A 19,369-nucleotide genomic window follows, 5' to 3' on the forward strand; every position below is an offset into this window, starting at 1 on the left:
TATCTCATTTTTATCTTCACAGCAACCCAGACAGCTTCAACTGAGAAGCCCTTTTCATATAAATACTTTGCAGTGGGGGACTCAGAACACTCTTTTCTTTTTTTTTATCCCAGAGGTTTCCTTGCAAAAAGTTGCTCTTTAAAGTTGGAGTGCAACAAATGGCGATTTGGGTTTTACGCAGATTGGCATTTGCTCCGAATTCAGCTTTAAAGAGCGAGTTTTCATGAGGAAAGCTCCAGGGTAAAAAAGGGCACTTGGATATGGAGCTTTAAAGTGCAGACTGTGCCTGGGAAAAGGACAGAAAAGCTAAGTGTGGATAAGCCCTCAGTAGACTATTTGGGGCAATTAACATTTGGGATCCAACCAGCTGATGTATCCTTACCTTCTACCGTATCCCTCTTGTAATCACTGTCATTGTCACTGTCAGTTGGTCGATAATAGATGTAAAAACCGTGAATTGGAGTATTGTTATTGCTGGCTGAAATGTACTATAGAAAGGAGCAAAAGGCAGAAATTAACAAAAGAAGAAGAAGAGTTTGGATTTGATATCCCACTTTATCACTACCCGAAGGAGTCTCAAAGCGGCTCACATTCTCCTTTCCCTTCCTCCCCCACAACAAACACTCTGTGAGGTGAGTGAGGCTGAGACTTCAGAGAAGTGTGACTGGCCCAAGGTCACCCAGCAGCTGCATGTGGAGGAGCAGGGAATCAAACCCAGTTCACCAGATTATGAGTCCACCGCTCTTAACCACTACACCACAAAAGTGTTGGTGTTCATCGCAGAGGCAGAGAATAAGGCAGGACTGGGCAGACTTCTGGATTGTGGGATTTATTTCAGTGTGTATTGGAACACCAAGATCTGACAACGGCAAAATAATGGTAATGAGTGGAGCCAGGTGCAAAATGTATTTGTGAAGGCTTTTTAAGGAATAGGGCATTATGCAGCTTCAGTATTGCGATCCTCAGTAAAGCTGAACCCAAGGCTTAAATATTTTGCACAAGTTACACTTTGATGTTCTCTCTCATCATATGATGAATTGAACTATATATCTTGTTCTTTCAGCCCTGAACACTATTATTTGGCAGGTGAGGAAAAGAGTTTAAAAAATCCATTATGATAGCACAGGATATGATAGCACTATAATTATCACTGTGATAGAACTCCTACTTTCACCACTTTATGGCCCTAGGGACAAGTTGCTGGGTATGTCATCTCTCTAGTGGAAGATATGGGGGGAAATATCCAGCAATTTGTGCTTACAACCAATTGCTGTCTTGTTTGGTTAAAGCAGGAGTTCTCAAAACTGTAGGGCAGATACATGGTCTTAAAGCAGGCCACTATTTCTCACTGTCAATCTTCAGCTCACTACTCATTTTGTACTGCATATGAGCAGAGATACATCAAGCCCAGTACAGTCAATACTAATTGGCAGTATATCACTAGCAGTTTTATTTCCTAGCCCTGCGACTTGAAATCATTAGTGGATGATATCAGGGATTTACCCAGAGACTGTCATATATGCATGCAAACTACCAGGCAAGTGTTCTACCATTAAGCTACATAAAAAAGGGGACCTCTTTCTACTCTTCCCCTTTTCTATGTACCCATCATTTGCCTACTCATTCCTTATTCCTGCTGTTGTGTTCATATTAACCACTCAGAATCCATTGTTTGCAATGGATTTTCCCACAGGCAGGAAAATAGAGACGATTTGGGGCTGATGCATGAGAATCTACTAGCAATAAGCAGTTGGATAACTTTTTAAAACATTTTTAACACTGACTATTCCCAGGCATAGGATATTGCAGTAGGAGAACAGGAGAAATAATGGGAAACTTTCCCACAATCGCTACAAACTGGGGAAAAATGTACAAGCTATAAAGAAAGGCACATATTTGTGTTTCAGATAGTGCATTGTCTATTTTTCTTTAGCCAAAGGAGACTACTCTGTAGAAGTTTGAGAACCTCTGTTTCAAAATGAATGCCAATATTAAAGCTATATGTGGACTTTGCAGAGGCTGGAAAGTGCTACATGTGATGGGTGGCTATATATGAGAGCAATAATACTGCTCATTTATGGAACTTTTAACTGAAATGCAATGAACACAAATGATCTAAGCCACAAAGTCAATAAAATCAAATGTGTGCTTGAGTGTTGAAACACAGAACAGTAACACTATAAGTGCCCAGCACAATAGAGTAGAAGAAGGGAAGCAACAGAGAAACTTAAGGTAGTGATAATTAAAATTTGGCACTAGTTAGTATCAGCAGTGTTAACAGAAATAATAAGAAATCCTGTGCAATTTTACTGAGCACATTTTGCTACAGATGAAAAAAATTCCTGTCCCATCTTTTGAATTCTGGTCCCAGCTCCTGCCTCCCCTGCTTACCATCCACTTCAGCATGATGGTGGTCTCATTGATGGCATCCGTGAAGGTGATGTATGGCCCTGTGACAGGGCGCTCATATACACGGTTGCTGTAGCCCGATACCACATGTGGTTTAGATGGAGCACTTGGCTCGCTCTCCCCCAGTATGTTCAATGCTCGCACTCGAAATTTGTAGGATGTGCCTAGAATATGGAATGGAGAAACAATGCAGGAGAAAGGTGAGCAGACCTCTGACCTTGGTATTTTCCTTGTTCATCTCTTCCTGAAAACTCAGACATTCCACATTAGCAGGTGGCAAAATGACATACTTCAGAGATGGTGTTTCCTGACCTAATGAACTAAGAAACAAAATAGCAGCAAAAGTCTAATCTTGCTGCCCCAGACAATGACTGCTTTTTAAAAGGTTCAGGTGTTTTTTTAACCTGGTCTGAATGGTCAAGAGATCACATTTGCTACCTTACTTCAGATGCACAGAAGAGACTGAGTGCTAATGTACATGCTAGATGCCAACAAGTGTAAAGAACAGTTGGTCTATGGCTTTTGTCTTTGCACGAAAAGCTGCTTTAGGGTGGAAGTTTGGAGAAATGGATACAAGGACACACACAATTAACCATTTTTCTTCCTGCCATTTCTTCAAAATTGTATTTGTGAGGGTAAACAAAGGCTTGAAATCTTGCAGTGAGGGAAGATACTAGGGACGTGGGTGACTTTGTAGAGCCATAAAACTGTAGACTTGGGCATGGGCGTAGCCAGGCTTTATGTTAGGGGGGAAGAACCTCAGTTAGTTATTTTGTATTGATTTACTTGGTTTGGGGGGGGGCAGCTGCCCCTCCCAGCCCCCCTTTGGCTACACCCATGGACTAGGGATGGATCCCCTGCTTAATCTAGGACTCTTGCAACTACAGCATCTCTGTGGACACTGCCCCCACCCCCGGCAGCTTCAACTTAAATACCTCCAGCAGTGAGCCCACCATCTCCTGAGGCAATCTGTTCCACTTGAAGTGGGGAAACAGCAAGCAGGGAAAGGGTTAAGCTTCCACTCACATGCACACACGTTTCTGTTCCTAACTGACCCATCTGCGGTAGCTTTCCGTGTGAAAAAAGAGAATTGTTGGGCTGCCATTAGATACATTTGCAGGTAATATTAGTTTGGCATGGATACAGTGATTCAAAGCTTTTGGTCTCTGCAGAATAATTTCAGGATTAAAGAAAGCATCTGCAGAATTTCACATTTCTCCGGAAGAGGACCACGAATTGCTAGCCAACTCTGAAATGACCTTTTCTCCTTGGCATGGGTAATGGTTTCTGTAGCAGCAGGCAAGATAGGAAGCCACTATTAAGTCTTTCCAAGGACCATAGGAAGCCTATATGCTGGGAATAGAAGATCTCCTACCTTTCTCTAGTCCTGCAATTTCCACAGAGAGACGCGAAGGGTGGATGTCACTTGTGGCCAGGACCCAGTCCCCCATCTTCTTCAGTTTCTTATATTCTACTCGGAATGACTGAATGGGGAAGCCTCCATTTCCACGGGGGATCCAAGTCACATAGACAGATGTCTCAGAAGCCATTGAGATGGTGGGGCGATCTGGAGCCTCAGGAGCTGTAAGGAAAAGAAGAATAACATTAGCAGAGATACAACCAGCTTTAGATTGGGAAAGCTGGGCTGTAGTGAACTTTCCTTGCAAGATGAAATAGTGTGCTAGAGAGAGGGAGAAGACAATTGGAAAGGGGGAGAGAAAAGGTGTTCTTGCTACCATGGTATATATTTTTATATTGTAAACCACCCTATGATCCTTGGATGAAGGGCAGTATAGAAATTTAATAAATAATAATAATAAAGGTGCGCACACGGACAAGTTGGACTTGGTAAAAAGAGTCCTCTTGAAATTGCATATTTTTTCAAGGCTCCTCACACCGCAACGATCATAATCAAATCACTATTTGTTGGAAGCGTTGCATGGAGTGTGGAGCAGGCTTGTTTTCTCCTGCTCCGGCGGGTAGGACCTGAACCAATGGCTTCAAGTTACAAGGAAGGAGATTCTGACTAAACATCAGAAAGAACTGTTTGACAGTGAACAGACTCCCTCAGAAAGTGGTGGACTCTCCTTCCTTAGAGGCTTCTAAGCAGAGGCTGGGTGACCATCTGTCATCGATGCTTTAGTTCAGATTCCTGCATTACAGGGGATTGTACTAGATGACCCTCACAGTCTCTTCCAACTCTATGATTCTATGATTTGCTCACTATCATATTACTAGACCATTTGTCTTGATAGGTGCTTGTTGCCAGTAAAACAGACTTTGAAGAGCAACATGGCCTAATAAGGACTGGACAGAAGCAGCAGAGATAAGCAAACTCCTTTCCTGTTGCTTGTGCCAGGCTTGTCTTTTTCTCATTCACACCACCATCTTTCCCAGCTCTCCTCCCCCCAAAAATAACCAGACTTCTAGAGCCAGTAAACCCTTTCTGCCGCAAGTCTGAAAATGGCCTTACGGGACAGGCGAGTGTTGTCGGATTGGTTGCTGCTCCGAGAGCTGGTGCCAGGGTCATCCTTCTGAATCTGCTGCTCTTTGCTGGCTATGATATCTGGTTTGGGTCGACGTCCTAAGCAAGACAAAAACAGCAATGATGGCATGAGATAAACTTTTAGTGTCTTATTGCTCTGAATGATAAATTTCACCAACATTCTGTGGCGGCTTACATTCCATGGATGTAACTACGCCTTATTAACATCATCATCATCATCATCATCATCATTGAAAGCAAATTTCTTTCTTTTTTCTTTAAAGAAGAGTTTGGATTTGATATCCTGCTTTATCACTACCCGAAGGAATCTCAAAGCGGCTAACATTCTCCTTTCCCTTCCTCCCCCACAACAAACACTCTGTGAGGTGAGTGGGGCTGAGAGACTTCAGAGAAGTGTGACTGGCCCAAGGTCACCCAGCAGCTGCATGTGGAGGAGCGGAGACGCGAACCCGGTTCACCAGATTACGAGTACACCGCTCTTAACCACTACACCTCACTGGCTCTCTTGAAAGCAAATTTCTAAATGACAAAGCCTTCAGCATCAGGAGAAGAAGAGAATTTACAACTCATGGGAAAGTACTATATCTTTACCGGTCCTGAAGGTCACCATTGCTGTCTGCCCCTCTCCAGCACAGTTGTAGGCAGACATCTCCACCTCATACAAACTTCCTGGGTCCAGTTTTATTAGAGTCAGATGATGCTGGTTGGCAGGGACATCCCTGACTGTCCAGCTGTCTGAAGAATTCATTACCTGTTGAAGGACAAGGAACAAGCACACCTATGAGTGGATTCAATTACCTTCACCTTATTATGGATAAAAGGATTATGGAGCATTTTTAGCCAAAGCAAGATCTAAATAAACTTGTTGCTGGCATCTGGATATCTTGAGATACAATAAAGTGCAGGGATGAAGTCAAACTGCTGTGTTAACAGCACCAAAGTAAACTCCCCAGGGCACAAGCAAGTACAGAGGTCCTGGGCTGTCCATATGACAAGACCCCTGCTCTCTCAGCCTTGTTGAAAAGGAAAGCAGAGTAATATGCTTGGCACTAGGAGTTGTCGGAAGGAGGTGTACAAGGCATCACCCAACCATGTTAGGAACTCCACTTTGGACTTTTGTTCGGTCTACTCCTTAACCGTTTTCTCCCAAAGATATCCCCCAAGGCAGCAGAGGTTTAGGATCAGAGTTCTCCTTCTCTTAGATGGGCTACTTTTCCAGGCTGATAAGCCCCATCTGCTCCTCACTACAGCACAAGCAGAAATAAAGCCTAAGGAAATGCAACTGAAACAAGTGCATTATTGCTTCATTTTTTAACCCACCTCTCCTTTCCTCCGCTTCCTTTATGTTTTTCCCAGTGTAAATTTTAGATTGTCTTGTATTCTGCAAAGTGTCATGCATACTGGCAAGAGCAGTTTGGATTTGAGTAGTAATGACAACAGAAAGAATGCTATGACAAGTAAATTCTCAGAAGCATTAAGCTACTTTGCAGCATTATCTTATTAAATTGATGCCACTCAGAGGAACCCCTTCACAATTCCATGTTGTAACAGAAACTCCTGCTAATAGCAATTGAGAATTATAAAATAAAATTGTTTAAACATGTGTGCTACATATATAAAATAATCACTGGCAAACTGGTGTGAGATAACATAGGAATAAAGTAACACAGGAAGCTGCCTGTTATCTAGCTCATAACGGTTTACACTGGTTGGCAATGGCTCTCTCCTACCAGGAGATTCTGGGAACTACAGAACCTGGAACCTTTTGAATGCAATACAAGTACTTGATTACTGAACTACAGCCCTTCTATCTGAGTAGAAGAAGATGAAGATTATTAGCTATTTCCCAGTCCAAAAATAACCATATGACAATGAAAGAAAAGTCAGCTGCAGAGCTGTATCATCAAGAATTAGAGGGGGGAAAACAACACCCTCAAGGGAGAGAACTTCAATGTCTACTTAGCAGCTGCAAGCTAAACAGGTTGTGCATCTGTGCATTTACCAAACAGTTACCGGTTGTATCCAATTGTGTCCCTCCACTCACTGCAGGCTCTTAGCTCCAGTGAAAGTTTCCGTGAATGTGACAAAGAGGGAGGCATTTATTTATTTTTGCAAATATCCCCTTTGTCTGGAACAGATCGGGGGGGGGGGGGACATAGGGGACTGGAAAAAGATGAGGAATCGCTGAAAACTATCATCCTCACATCCATAGGTGAAAGGCACTTATAGGCTACAGTGCCTTCTTTGAATTGGAAACAACCCTACAATTTTGTCCTAAAAAAGAAAATGGAACATCCTATTTTGCCTTCAATAGGAAAAGGAGACCATGCCATATTTATCACAGATATTTGTAGACAAACCTGCAATCTGAAACGAGCAGAACTACTTGTCTACTGGCAAATGACTGAATTCTGGTATTTGATACCCACTGCTACTAATTGCCTCAATCAATTGACATATGAGGTAGGTACCACTTCTCCATTCACCACTATTCCCATCTCCCAAGGGCTATGTAATCACAATGTTATAATTTGTGCTGTGGATGTATTGAACAAAGCTGCACAGGGTTAACGAGTCTTCAGTGCTATCTTTAGTTAAAAGATTTCTAAGCAGTCCAGGTTATTTAGTTAGCACATGCAGTACACGTGGGCACTCCATAAACTGGATGGTATCAAAGGCCTGGAAACGATGCCTTATGAGGAGCGGCTAAGGGAGCTGGGCATGTTTAGCCTGGAGAAGAGGAGGTTAAGGGGTGATATGATAGCCATGTTCAAATATATAAAAGGATGTCACATAGAGGAGGGAGAAAGGTTGTTTTCTGCTGCTCCAGAGAAGCGGACACGGAGCAATGGATCCAAACTACAAGAAAGAAGTTTCCACCTAAACATTAGGAAGAACTTCCTGACAGTAAGAGCTGTTTGACAGTGGAATTTGCTGCCAAGGAGTGTGGTGGAATCTCCTCCTTTGGAGGTTTTTAAGCAGAGGTTGACAACCATATGTCAGGAGTGCTCTGATGGTGTTTCCTGCTTGGCAGGGGGTTGGACTCGATGGCCCTTGTGGTCTCTTCCAACTCTATGATTCTATGATTCAATGCAGAATACATCCACTGAAATAAATTAACATTACTTAGTCCTATCCATTGTTTTCCGTAAGTCATATCTGAGTATGACTTAGCTGGATAAAACTCTCTGAAATGCACTTACACCTCAAGTAAGCACATGTCAGAATAGATTTATTGAAACAAGCTATGATATAATCATATCATATCATATAATCATAATCATGATATGTTTATTCAGAATTTGGCTAAACCCAGCTTCTCCTTTACATAAAGCCCATTTCAGGGTGTCTGTCTGGTTACCAGCCACGCAAATGAAAGTGATAGCAGGGTTAACAGGAACAGTTTCCTTCTGTAAAGACCTTTAAGATACAAGAAAGAATCTCCAGCTGAGAATTTGCTCTGTGCTGGAAACATATTAGTCCTAAGTGCAGTGAACCATAGTGACTCCCTCTGACCCAAGAGCCTTCCAGCTGAAGCAACTGAAAAAAGAGAGACCACAACCAACGAACAAAGCAAGGAAGGTACATGCAGCAAGCTAAGATGCCATGATGGTCTGGAATCATTACTTTACTGGAATCTGTCTTATGGTAAGGATAAGTTCATCAAAAGAGGAGGGAGGGTAGTGGGAGGGGAAGAAATGCCCCAGACTAAGTAAAGTATGTGCATAATCCCAGGGTTATGTATATCCTGGGTTTGCCCCTGTTCACTGATACATACATCTCTGCAGTTCTCTCTCCCATGCTGATCTCAAACTTGCACCAAAGCCCCCACGTCCTTATGCCTGTTCCTTATGCTGCTATCACTCACTGAAATTCAGAGACCGCACACAGGACAAATATCCTGCCCAACCAAAAGATGGGCTGCTGCTACCTAAACTGGCAAGAAAGTGTAAGCTAAACAGAGCTTTCCAGAGAAACTGTAATTCAGCATCATTATCAGAAACCAGTTAAAAAGGAATGTGCTAACCTTGCGATGTTTTACAACATAGTAGAGGACTGGGGCTTTGCCATCATGCCGTGGTTTCCACAACAGCTCGTATGAATCCGTTTTAGTAGTCCGGGGAGAGCTAAGGATGACTGGGGCCTCAGCTGGAGACACCAACTCTTTGGTAGTACATTGAACAGACACGGATGGTATCGTGGGCCTGGGTCTTAGGAAGTTTGCTTTGTCTTTCAGCATTTTTTCACTGTTGCTAAGCAGGGTAGGTGACAAGGCAGACTGAGGTGAATCGGCAACAGAACCTTGCTGTGGCTTCAGAGTTGTTCCTAGAAGGCAAGAGAGATGTTTTGAACAAATGCTGGAGCACTAACACATGTCTTAAAACTGACACCCACTTACTCCCAACTATCAGGAAAAGGTGTGTGTGTGTGTGTGTGTGTGTGTGTGTGTATCTATCTAGATTATTAGGGTTTTCTTAGCACTGCAATAGAATAACACCCATCAAGTTCAATTCCTGCATTCTGTCTCCCACGGCTATAAACTACTACATGAGTCTTCAGTTGGCTTTAGGCTTCTACCTTTTAACTTAAGAAGCCTAATTTTTTCATAGGCTTTTGGCTTCTTTAAAAGATAGAAAGTCTGCTTTAGGTAGCCAGAGGGGAAGTTCTAAGCACCTGGGATTTGGGTGCACTAGGCATCAGCCTACTCTTGTCTACACAAAATCCAAATACTGTCTCAGTGACACCAATGAGAACATCTTGGCTGTGAGTCCTGGAAGACCTGCTCCCTGCCTCGCAGGCCTTTTCCCACTTAGCCTGGGAGGGTGGGGCCCAGACTGACTCCAGCTACAAAAGCTCTTGGGCTGGGGCACTGTTTAGGGGGGTTTATTTTGCGGGAAATTGTTGCTGTTGGTTTTTTTGTATTTTTATTTTAGATCTTCTTGTAATTTCTGTGGAAACTGTTCAGTTCGGTTCTGTCTGTTTAATTTTTTTATTGTTTATGTTGTAGTTTTATATTTTGTTCATGTTGTAACCCACCTTGAGCATGGTTTGAACTGTGGAAGAGTGGCATACAAATAAAGTTATGTATGTATGTATGTATGTATGTTAAATTCATTAAATTCCGGGTACATCTGACTCAGTCCCTTTACAAATTATGTTCTGGTTGGAGAATTTTAATTTGTGCAGTTTTATTTTGGCAGAGAATGGGGTTTCTAATGAACAAACAATAGAGAAAGAGTGGTGTCAGAAAAGAGACATCTGTCATGTTTGTCACAATCACCTATTTTATCACTTCAGGACTGAATTTTTACAAATATTTTGATTTTTGTAAGCTGCTTTTAGTGTTGCTATTGCAGCTGAAGTGTGGAGGGTAATTCAGACACCTAATACATAAGTGAATGGACAGATAAAAAATTTAAGAAGCTCAGTCCATGAAACAGAGCTATGCAGGGAAAGCAACTTTCCCCCTAAGTACTGAGGGACCTACTCAAGATACAACCTGCATATGTTCAGGTTCATTTCTCCAATACCCTGAAAGCCACACTTCTGAGAAGTAGGAATCTCAGGAAGTTCCTTTCCAGATCAGAAACTAACTTGAGCTGCATGACTTGGCATAAACAGAGAATGAGCAGCCCCATGTATAGACAGAAACACTCCTAATACTAATAGCAATGAGATACTATTTAGGGAAGTTTTTAATGTTTAATGCTGTATTGTGCTTTTAATATTCGGTTGGGAGCCGCCCAGAGTGGCTGGGGAAACCCAGCCAGATGGGTGAGGTGTAAACAACAACATTATTATTATTATACTTACTTTTGCTGTTCAAAGTGCTTTACAATTATTATTTCATTATCCCTATATGAACCTTTTGAACTTCACTTTGGACTTACCAGGCCCAGTAGTCCTCAGCTGAACCATAGCCTGTGCACTCCCCACTTCATTCTCTGCCATGCACTGATATATCCCTTCATCCTCAGGCCCCACACTGGAGACACGTAGGGCCTTGCGAGAGAGTTGCATTCGGTGGCTGGAGAAGAGAGGAACTGCATTACGCAGCCACACAACTGATGGCTGGGGGTTCCCCCGAACCTTGCAGGTGAACTTTGCACTTTGTCCCCATGAGATGATCTGCTGAGATAGTTCCATGACAACCTCTGGGGGTTCTGAAAAGGAAATAGAGTTACAATTCAGGTGTGAGGACGACCATTCACCTCTGAAACAGGCAGAACTGAAATATTTGTAGCTACATAACGGGGTTATGAAGACAGGAATACCCAAACCTATTTATTCTTCTGCACAGCCATTAAGTGTCCTACAAGTAGATCCTCCACGTATTTCAAAAGTAATCTTTCGGAGATCATAGAATAATAGAATCTTACGAGTTGGAAGGGACCCAAGGGTCATCTAGTCCAACCCCCTGCAATGCAGGAATCTCAGCTAAAGCATCCATGACAAATGGGCAGTCACTATGCTCTTCTACGACCACAGGCTCTAGACCAGAAAACTAATGGACCTCTCCATTAATTAAATCTCTTCCAAGAGCTACCTGATCCAGGTTCTTGGGCAAAGGACCTGGGTAAAACCTTCATGTGTTGAATTTTGTAAATCAACTCCTTCAAGAACAATTGTCTGTTTTGTGTATTTCTTTTATATGCATGTACACCAGGTAATCCTATCAAATTGGGCTTATTATGCAGGTAGATGAAGCAGCCTTCCTGATTGGCCAGGGATTTCCTAGCCTGCATTAGCTTATAGTCCAGACATTTATTTCCTTTAAAAAGGAAATGCCTCTGTCTTTTTGCTTGATCATTAAGCTTGGCATACTATATGTTGATATCTCTTTAATTTCTTTGTGAGAGACTCAAAGGACCAAATTCAACCAAGGATCTTTAAATTACAGTTCAGCTAAAAGCTCCTGCCTGCTTTTCACAGCACATTCCATCTAGCTTAGAACATTTTTAGTTACTGAATACCATTTTCTGTCTTTTTGATTATATTTATGTGTGTGCGCCTAGAATTACTGTGCCTCAATAAATAACTCAGTTTTAATCCTCTGGCTCTTTTTTGGAAAGTCAAAGCTTTGGCTCTGCCCTCAAAGCTTACTTAGGCAGGTATTAGGAGTTAGGCCCCTGAGTGAAATCTAAGCTGGAGGAATTTTGCTTGTGAGCATTAAATTTCACCTCAAAAACAGTTCTGAAATATATGACCATGTGAGCAGTCTCCAGACCATGGTTATAGCTGCTGGGTCTAACAGGAGAGAAGAGGGAGGAAAATGAAGTTGTACTCACCAAACACTTGAACATTGTAGAGAATGAATGCTGCCGCAGCCTCACCCATGCCATTGTCAGCCATACAACTGTAGGTCCCTGAGTCTTCCTCACTGATTGCATCAATTAGGAGATTGCTGAGAAGGAATCGAGTCTTGTTGTAGCCAGAGACATTGGAGCCATCCTTAGCCCATGTGACACGTGGAGGTGGAATCCCACTAGCCACACATTCAAGGATTAGAGTTTGACCCTTAGTGACAATGATGGTCTGAGCCTCTGGGGGATAAATTATGCGAGCTGCCTCAGCTGTGGAGCCTAGTGCCAAGAGAGAAATCAGTGAAACAAAAGTATGACAGTCTGGTAGAACAGGAAAAGATGCACTATGTAAGCAGAAAAGCCTATTGGGGTGAAAAAGCCACTAAACAGGAAGTTTCACCAACTGGAATTTCACCAACTCTGCTATCAACAACTTCATCACTCCATATATAATACCAAAAGCAACAGAAAATGTACAATGAAGCCTTATGCTTGTGAGATAAGCTACTGCTACCTGCACTGCAAGAGGATACTTTGAATTTAACACTCCTGTATAGAAAGCAAGCTCTCAAATATGAAGGGCTTGTGTAAAACATGCAGTTTAAAAAAGGACTGCATTTGGTGGCACCTGCAAAATGGGACCACCACCTTAAGACAGCCTGAAGCCAGTGAACCCAAATATTTGGAAGAAGTGACTTACGTCTCACACGGAGTTTCTCGCTAGACACAGATGTTTTTACTTCCTGGGTGATAGGGTTGTAGGCCGCACATTTGTAAGTTCCCTCATCGTCTTGGCTTGCATTGACTATCTGAAGATTCCCAGATGGCATGATCAGATAGTTATCTGTTAAGATAAAGGAGCAAGAGATTCCTAAGGCAGGGAACATCCGTATTATACAATTTCTAGCATACTGTAAACACAAAAGGAACATTATTGAATAATAATAAGAGGAGCAGAAGAAGTTTCCAGCTAAGATTGAGAGAAAGAAAATGGTGGGTGGTTGGAAAAATGGAATAAAAAGATTGAGTTAAAAAAAATCAGCTTTAATTCTCATGGCAAACCTAGTATGATAATTAGGACATCATTTGGTTTTATTATTAAAATAAGGGATTCACTCATCCTCCAAGCACTTCCCAGCTTTCAGATATTTCTTTCACAGGTATATTTTTAGTGCTTCAAGAAAGTTACAGGACAGTCAAGAAATTGCTCCTGGGTGAGGACCGAAATGTGGAGTCATGAAAAACCATGTCTACTATACAGAAAGCCATAGCCCTTAAGAGAACTCAGAAAAATGATTGTACAGATCAGCCCAAAGGTAAAGGTAAAGGTACCCCTGCCCGTACGTGCCAGTCTTGACAGACTCTAGGGTTGTGCGCCCATCTCACTCAAAGAGGCCGGGGGCCAGCGCTGTCCGAAGACACTTCCAGGTCACGTGGCCAGCGTGACATCGCTGCTCTGGCGAGCCAGAGCCGCACACAGAAACGCCGTTTACCTTCCCGCTATTAAGCGGTCCCTATTTATCTACCTGCACTTACGGGTGCTTTCGGACTGCTAGGTTGGCAGGCGCTGGGACCGAACAACGGGAGCGCACCCCGCCGCAGGGATTCGAACCACCGACCTTTTGATCGGCAAGCCCTAGGCGCTGAGGCTTTAACCCACAGCGCCACCCGCCCAAAAGGCACAGTCAAAGGTGTAGGGAGGGGTAAAAACTGACTAGAAGGTAAGTAAGATATAAAGCAGACACCAATTCCAGTTTCTCTTCCTTTGTAAGTCAGTCACAACTCACCTCTGGAGACCTCCAGCCATTCATGTTTCACACTGTAGCGAACCTGGGCCTTTGGGTGGCTTTCAGGAAGATCACAGGCAATTACGGCTGTATTTCCCTCATCAACTTCTATCACATGCTGGCCATCGTATTTGAAGTCTTTGAGATCTGTTTAAGAGGATAGCAACAGGATCTGTTAAAAGCTGAACTGCTGGGCTACACACATGGGAGAAAAGTAACAGTGGTGGACAATGTAAGTAGATTAAAAAGAATCACAAGGGGGGTGCTCAAGGATTTGCATTTATTACAAACTGAGGAAGCTTATATCCTTTTCATGAGATTATATCACAATCTCATGTACTGTTGAAAAACTCCAAGAACCATAGCATATGCAGGTGTCTCAAATATGACCATTTCTTATGCCCCAAGTGCTCGTTCTTTCCTAACCTCCTGATCTTAAACCTAGAAATAAAGAACAAACTGCATGCTGGAAGGTAACATGGGGTTCTAAGCTCTCCATTTCCTTTGCAATACTGTACTATTGTAGAATGCTTACTTGTAAGAAGTGCAGGCGGACAAGAGGAGGGTACTTAATCTTCCCTCTCTCCTCTCCCACCTTCCACATTCAGTCCAGCAAATTTTAAATGTCAAGTTTTAAATATTTTTCTTTAGCTGGGCTCCACAACAAGCCTAGGCAGGAGAAACATGGCCTGGGTGGGATGTTTTCAGGATAGAAATTGGATTCACAGGAGGAGTTACGCCACACTGCCATCTGTCTTCCAATCTCCCCTTTGCAAATAGCTCCAATATTCCCATCTCCTTGACAATATGTGGGTAGGACGACGCTTTTGCCAATGTGACACCTAGTTCACTGATATCAATAGGATTTACATGCAAGTGTGCTTGAGAGTGCAGCCTTTGTGTCTCCAGGAGTCATTTGGGGAGTTTCCTGTAGGCATGGTCCTGTTTTCATGGTGTACAATGGATGTACGTATGCAGTTGTTGGGCAAAGGCAGTATGCCATTAAGCAAATCATAATGCCTCTGGATTGATTGATTGATTGACTGACTGACTGATTGACTTTTAACTGAAACAGATTGAACAGCCCAACTGATTTTTCACTTGTCATCTTCTGTTTTCTTTATTCTTATAACTATCTAATTTCTCTGCCACATCAAATAGGAGTGTAGACTAGAGCTTATCTCTTTTTTAAAAAGGTCAGCAGAATTATTGAAATTATCCATTATGACCATATGATTTCCAAATACATTGCTTTGCAATTTACTATCTGGTGAAGCCCTTTTAGCACCCGAACACACATACACAAACAATCAATTTGGAATGGGGAGCTATGTGCTGGCAGAGTGATGCTAGTGTCACTCCATAGGTGGAGGCTGACACAGATGTTCTGGCCTGGGCAGTGAGAGACCTCCATTCCTTACAACCTACCCCGCAACAAGGCAAATCAGGCGGTTCAATTCTGCCCTAAACTGCTAGTGTGGGAAGCAATCTAGGATATTCCATAAAAACTTAGCCCACTACCGCAAACCCCCCGGAACAGATAATTAGTTCTCAAAACAAACCAAGACTTTTATGAAGGAGGAGTCAGTTTCAAAGTGTATTGCCATAACCATAATAAACAAGCTTAAAACTTCATTGTTGTTCAAAACAGAAACCCCTATCAACAGGGAACAGTTATTCAGCTTTGTATGTCTGTAATCAAATTGTAATTGTTGAGAATACTTGTCCTAATGTTCTACTGTTATGAACCTTGAGAAAAAGAGAAAGAGAAAAAGATATACTTGCAAAATTAACATTAGAGAGCAAGAGAGAGAGAGAAAGGTTTCTTATTGAGGTCTACTTTGTCTGCTAAACTAGTTGGCTGCACTATGCTCTGGGCTCTTAGGAGCAAAACAACCAACAAAGAGGTCCTTTAAAAGTGAGAATGAGTATACCAGATCAAGAGGGATGGATCAAGTTTCATCGGAGAAGGTATTTGACGTGACACCTGCCTTTGCTTGCCTGCCTGCCAGTACATTTGAGAAATCCATTAGGAGGGAATGTTTGCACAAGTTCTCACCACAACCAGCCAAAAAAACCCCAACAACCTCAGCCTTCCTTCTTCCTCTCTTCCCTGCTGTTTTCTCTATTACTGTGTCTGAACACTTCTTAACCATCTGCACAGGATTTCAAGAATCAGGTGCCCAAAACTGAAACCTCTAATGAAGTTGTCATATAATAGCAACTTTCTATTTCACTGGTCCTTGCTCTAGTAAACCCCTTTCCTTATCTAGCAAAACATAATAGTATCTCAGAGATACAATGCCATCTTTACCAAGGACTTACAATGCAAAGTTCCGTGGGGCAATGCAATGAGGGCCTGAGTGACCTACATATAATGAGTGATTATATCATAATCTGTGATTTCCAATGGTGAGGCAGGATCTACCAATATGTCATGGGTGTTTGAGAGTGGCTCGCTAGTTTGTTAGCAGGTACTGAGGACTCCAAAGCAGAAAACAGTTAAATGTGGGATCCTGTTAATCTGGCTTTAATTAAAGAACTCGCACCTAGTCCTCATGGTTTCTTGTAGTGCTATCTTGCTCAAACTGCCAAGCCCTGAGTTAAACCAAATGCCCTCTTAGCAGTGGAACCTCCCTGATCCACAGTGGGTTTGTGAGGTTGACAGCATCCTTTCTACCCCATCATCCCACTATGATATGGGAAAATGAGAGCTCAGAAGGAGATGCTTATGACTATCGGTCTGTGGCTTCAGTAGGGTGTCAGACATCTCCTGTTCTATTCCTTTCCTTACGCTTGTGTGGAATTACCATATATACTCGAGTATAAGCCGACCCGAATATAAGCCGAGGCACCTTATTTCAGCACAAAAAAACTAGGAAAACTTATTGACTCGAGTATAAGCTGGTTCACCACACCACAAACCTGGTGGTGGCAGCAGCGGCGGAGGAAGAACAAGCAGCCCAAAAGGGCTGCTTTCGGGCTGCTGATCCCTCCACAGTCGCCTCTCCCAACCGCGGCTCCTGTACCTGCCCTTGTGAGAGGTGGGCGGCGGCAGCGGGACCAGCGATGAGAAAGGGCTCCTTTCGGGCCGCTCGTCTCATCCACTGCCGCCCACCTCACTCAAGTATAAGCCATGGGGGGCATTTTCAGCATAAAAATGTGCTGAAAAAGTCGGCTTTTACTCAAGTATATACGGTACTACCCCAGTGCAGCAGCAGGGTGTATTCACACAACTATGATCAAGGACCTCTCTGCACATTCATTTGAGGAATAAAGGACTGGTTCTGATCTAGAGGCTGTAAGTTTGGAAGGCGATACGAATTTTGAGAAACAATGTAGTAAACAGAAAGAAACAGCTCTGTGCTGCATCATGCCCTGCTCTAAAAACAGATTTGCTAGGTACAAAGGCTAAAAGGACTCCTTAACATCAACAAATTAGTTAAACTGAAGGGAAAATATCACAAGATATAGATATGAAGTATTCCTTCACTGAAGCGATACGATAAGAAAAGCTACACAAATACCCCTTACTGCACCAGTTCTTAATTTTAACCTTCACCTGAAAGCTACAAATAAGCCCTTCATTTTCATAAGACTGGAGTCTGGGATTTTTGCCTGCAAAGTTTGTGATTTGGTAGCCTAGGATTCCTGACTTCTTTTCATATGACCCGTGCTAGTGAGAGGGTGTGCTGTCTACAGTTGGACTGGATCAATGCAAGTATTCAGGCAGCCGGGACAGCAAAAACTAGAACAGCCTGTGAACTGAAAACTATGGCCAAGTCTCTATTGGCAGACTGGAAGAGTGGAAAAATATGTTTTCTTTCTCTGGGATTTATACCAGCTCTCCAACAGCAAAAGACAGCTCTGGCTCCAAGGTTCTCCCACCCACGCTTATGGAAAAGTGACATGAAATTTCTCAAACAGGCTAATTAAAGCAAGATTGCTTCAAAAACATTTTTAAATAAAAAACAGCTCCCTTGGCAGCACGGCAAAAAGCCTCCCCAAATGAAAAACGTATTAGCTGTCAGGAGAATATTTCCGTGCTAGTGCCTGGATTCAAGAAGGGAAGGAGGGGAGAGACTTAACAAAGACATAAAAATGATTTGCAGCAAACATGTTTAATGCTTCAGGAATGTCTCGGCATCATGCAACTAAAATAATAATAATAAAAGTAAAAAGAAGGTGTAAAGGAGTGAACTTCAGAAAAGTGATTAATTCTTTAAAGGCAGGCTGGGGAGGGAGAGCCATGTTTCCACTGGGTATTGCAGACAGATGGGAGGTTAATTCTTCACTCCCAAGATATCGATGGGACAAAAATTAAGGAGAGAGTGGTGCTGACTTTATTTTCCCATTTCTCTTTCTCATGGGACAAAATGTTAGGAGACACAGAAAACAGTGGTGGGAGAAAAGATTTGAAAGCTTGGCTGCTGACATCACACATTCATCTGATCAACAAAATACAAATAGAATCAGGAAAAATTAATGTGCATCCTGGTGGTCCAAATTCATCACAGCCATTTTTGAATCCCAGAGCCAAGGCAAAGGCTCCAAGATTACTGGCAAAGGATATGTATGCACAAAAGCAGATCCAGAGCTTTAAACAAAAAAACAGCCAAAGTCGTCTCAGCCAATGAGCAGAGAAAGAACAGCCCAACACTTCTGCAAGCCAAGCCACTGGGGAACAACTTTCTTTGCAGATGGAATATAAAACATTTTCTGCTATTACAAGGTTTGCTTGTAGAAGGAAGACGCAACCCAAGCTCAGTTTCACAAGGGTAAGAATGGCTTTTTCATAATAGAAAAGAACCATGACTTATCTTCTGGAATGCATTTACATCTCTGCTACCTTTTTTACTTATGTCACTTTATTTTCCCCATGCCCTCAAATTCCCCAACAGGAAAACAGAGAAAATTAATCTCTGATCTATAGGAAGATCAGATTTCCACATCAATATTCTGTCACTTTTATAATACAGTGGTACCTCGGGTTACAGACACTTCAGGTTACAGACTCCGCTAACCCAGAAATAGTATCTCGGGTTAAGAACTTTGCTTCAGGATGAGAACAGAAATCGTGCGGTGGTGGTGCGGCGGGAGGCCCCATTAGGTAAAGTGGTACCTCAGATTAAGAACAGTTTCAGGTTAAGAACGGACATCCAGAACGAATTAAGTTCTTAACCTGAGGTACCACTGTACTGGTGCAACTTGGTAGAGTATGCCTGCATCTTTAAAAAGTAATATGGCGTAACAGGGATATTCACACATTCAAGATTTGCCAGCTACATCATGCGCAGTTTGTAATGCACAGAAAGCTTATTTCAGTTGTGGCTCTCCATACATGTGGGAGGAAATGTAGCCAC

General features: G+C 42.6%; 1 protein-coding gene across 6 annotated transcripts in view; it reads right to left on the reverse strand.

Annotated features, from left to right (window-relative positions):
* Positions 1 to 19,369, reverse strand: part of BOC (BOC cell adhesion associated, oncogene regulated) — a 76,890-nt gene that overhangs the window by 6,289 nt on the left and 51,232 nt on the right. For all 6 annotated transcript variants that reach the window (XM_083438293.1, XM_083438296.1, XM_083438297.1 and 3 more), the window contains 10 exons: positions 14,007 to 14,153; positions 12,920 to 13,063; positions 12,205 to 12,498; positions 10,807 to 11,079; positions 8,943 to 9,241; positions 5,507 to 5,666; positions 4,883 to 4,993; positions 3,785 to 3,991; positions 2,392 to 2,573; positions 383 to 488 (listed from right to left, as the gene is read on the reverse strand). In XM_083438293.1, coding sequence (XP_083294419.1) covers positions 383 to 488; positions 2,392 to 2,573; positions 3,785 to 3,991; positions 4,883 to 4,993; positions 5,507 to 5,666; positions 8,943 to 9,241; positions 10,807 to 11,079; positions 12,205 to 12,498; positions 12,920 to 13,063; positions 14,007 to 14,153 — 1,923 coding nt within the window. The remainder of the gene's footprint in view (positions 1 to 382; positions 489 to 2,391; positions 2,574 to 3,784; positions 3,992 to 4,882; positions 4,994 to 5,506; positions 5,667 to 8,942; positions 9,242 to 10,806; positions 11,080 to 12,204; positions 12,499 to 12,919; positions 13,064 to 14,006; positions 14,154 to 19,369) is intronic.

This window comes from Podarcis tiliguerta (assembly GCF_965153285.1).
Source record: "Podarcis tiliguerta genome assembly, chromosome: 4".
Lineage (NCBI taxonomy): Eukaryota > Metazoa > Chordata > Lepidosauria > Squamata > Lacertidae > Podarcis > Podarcis tiliguerta.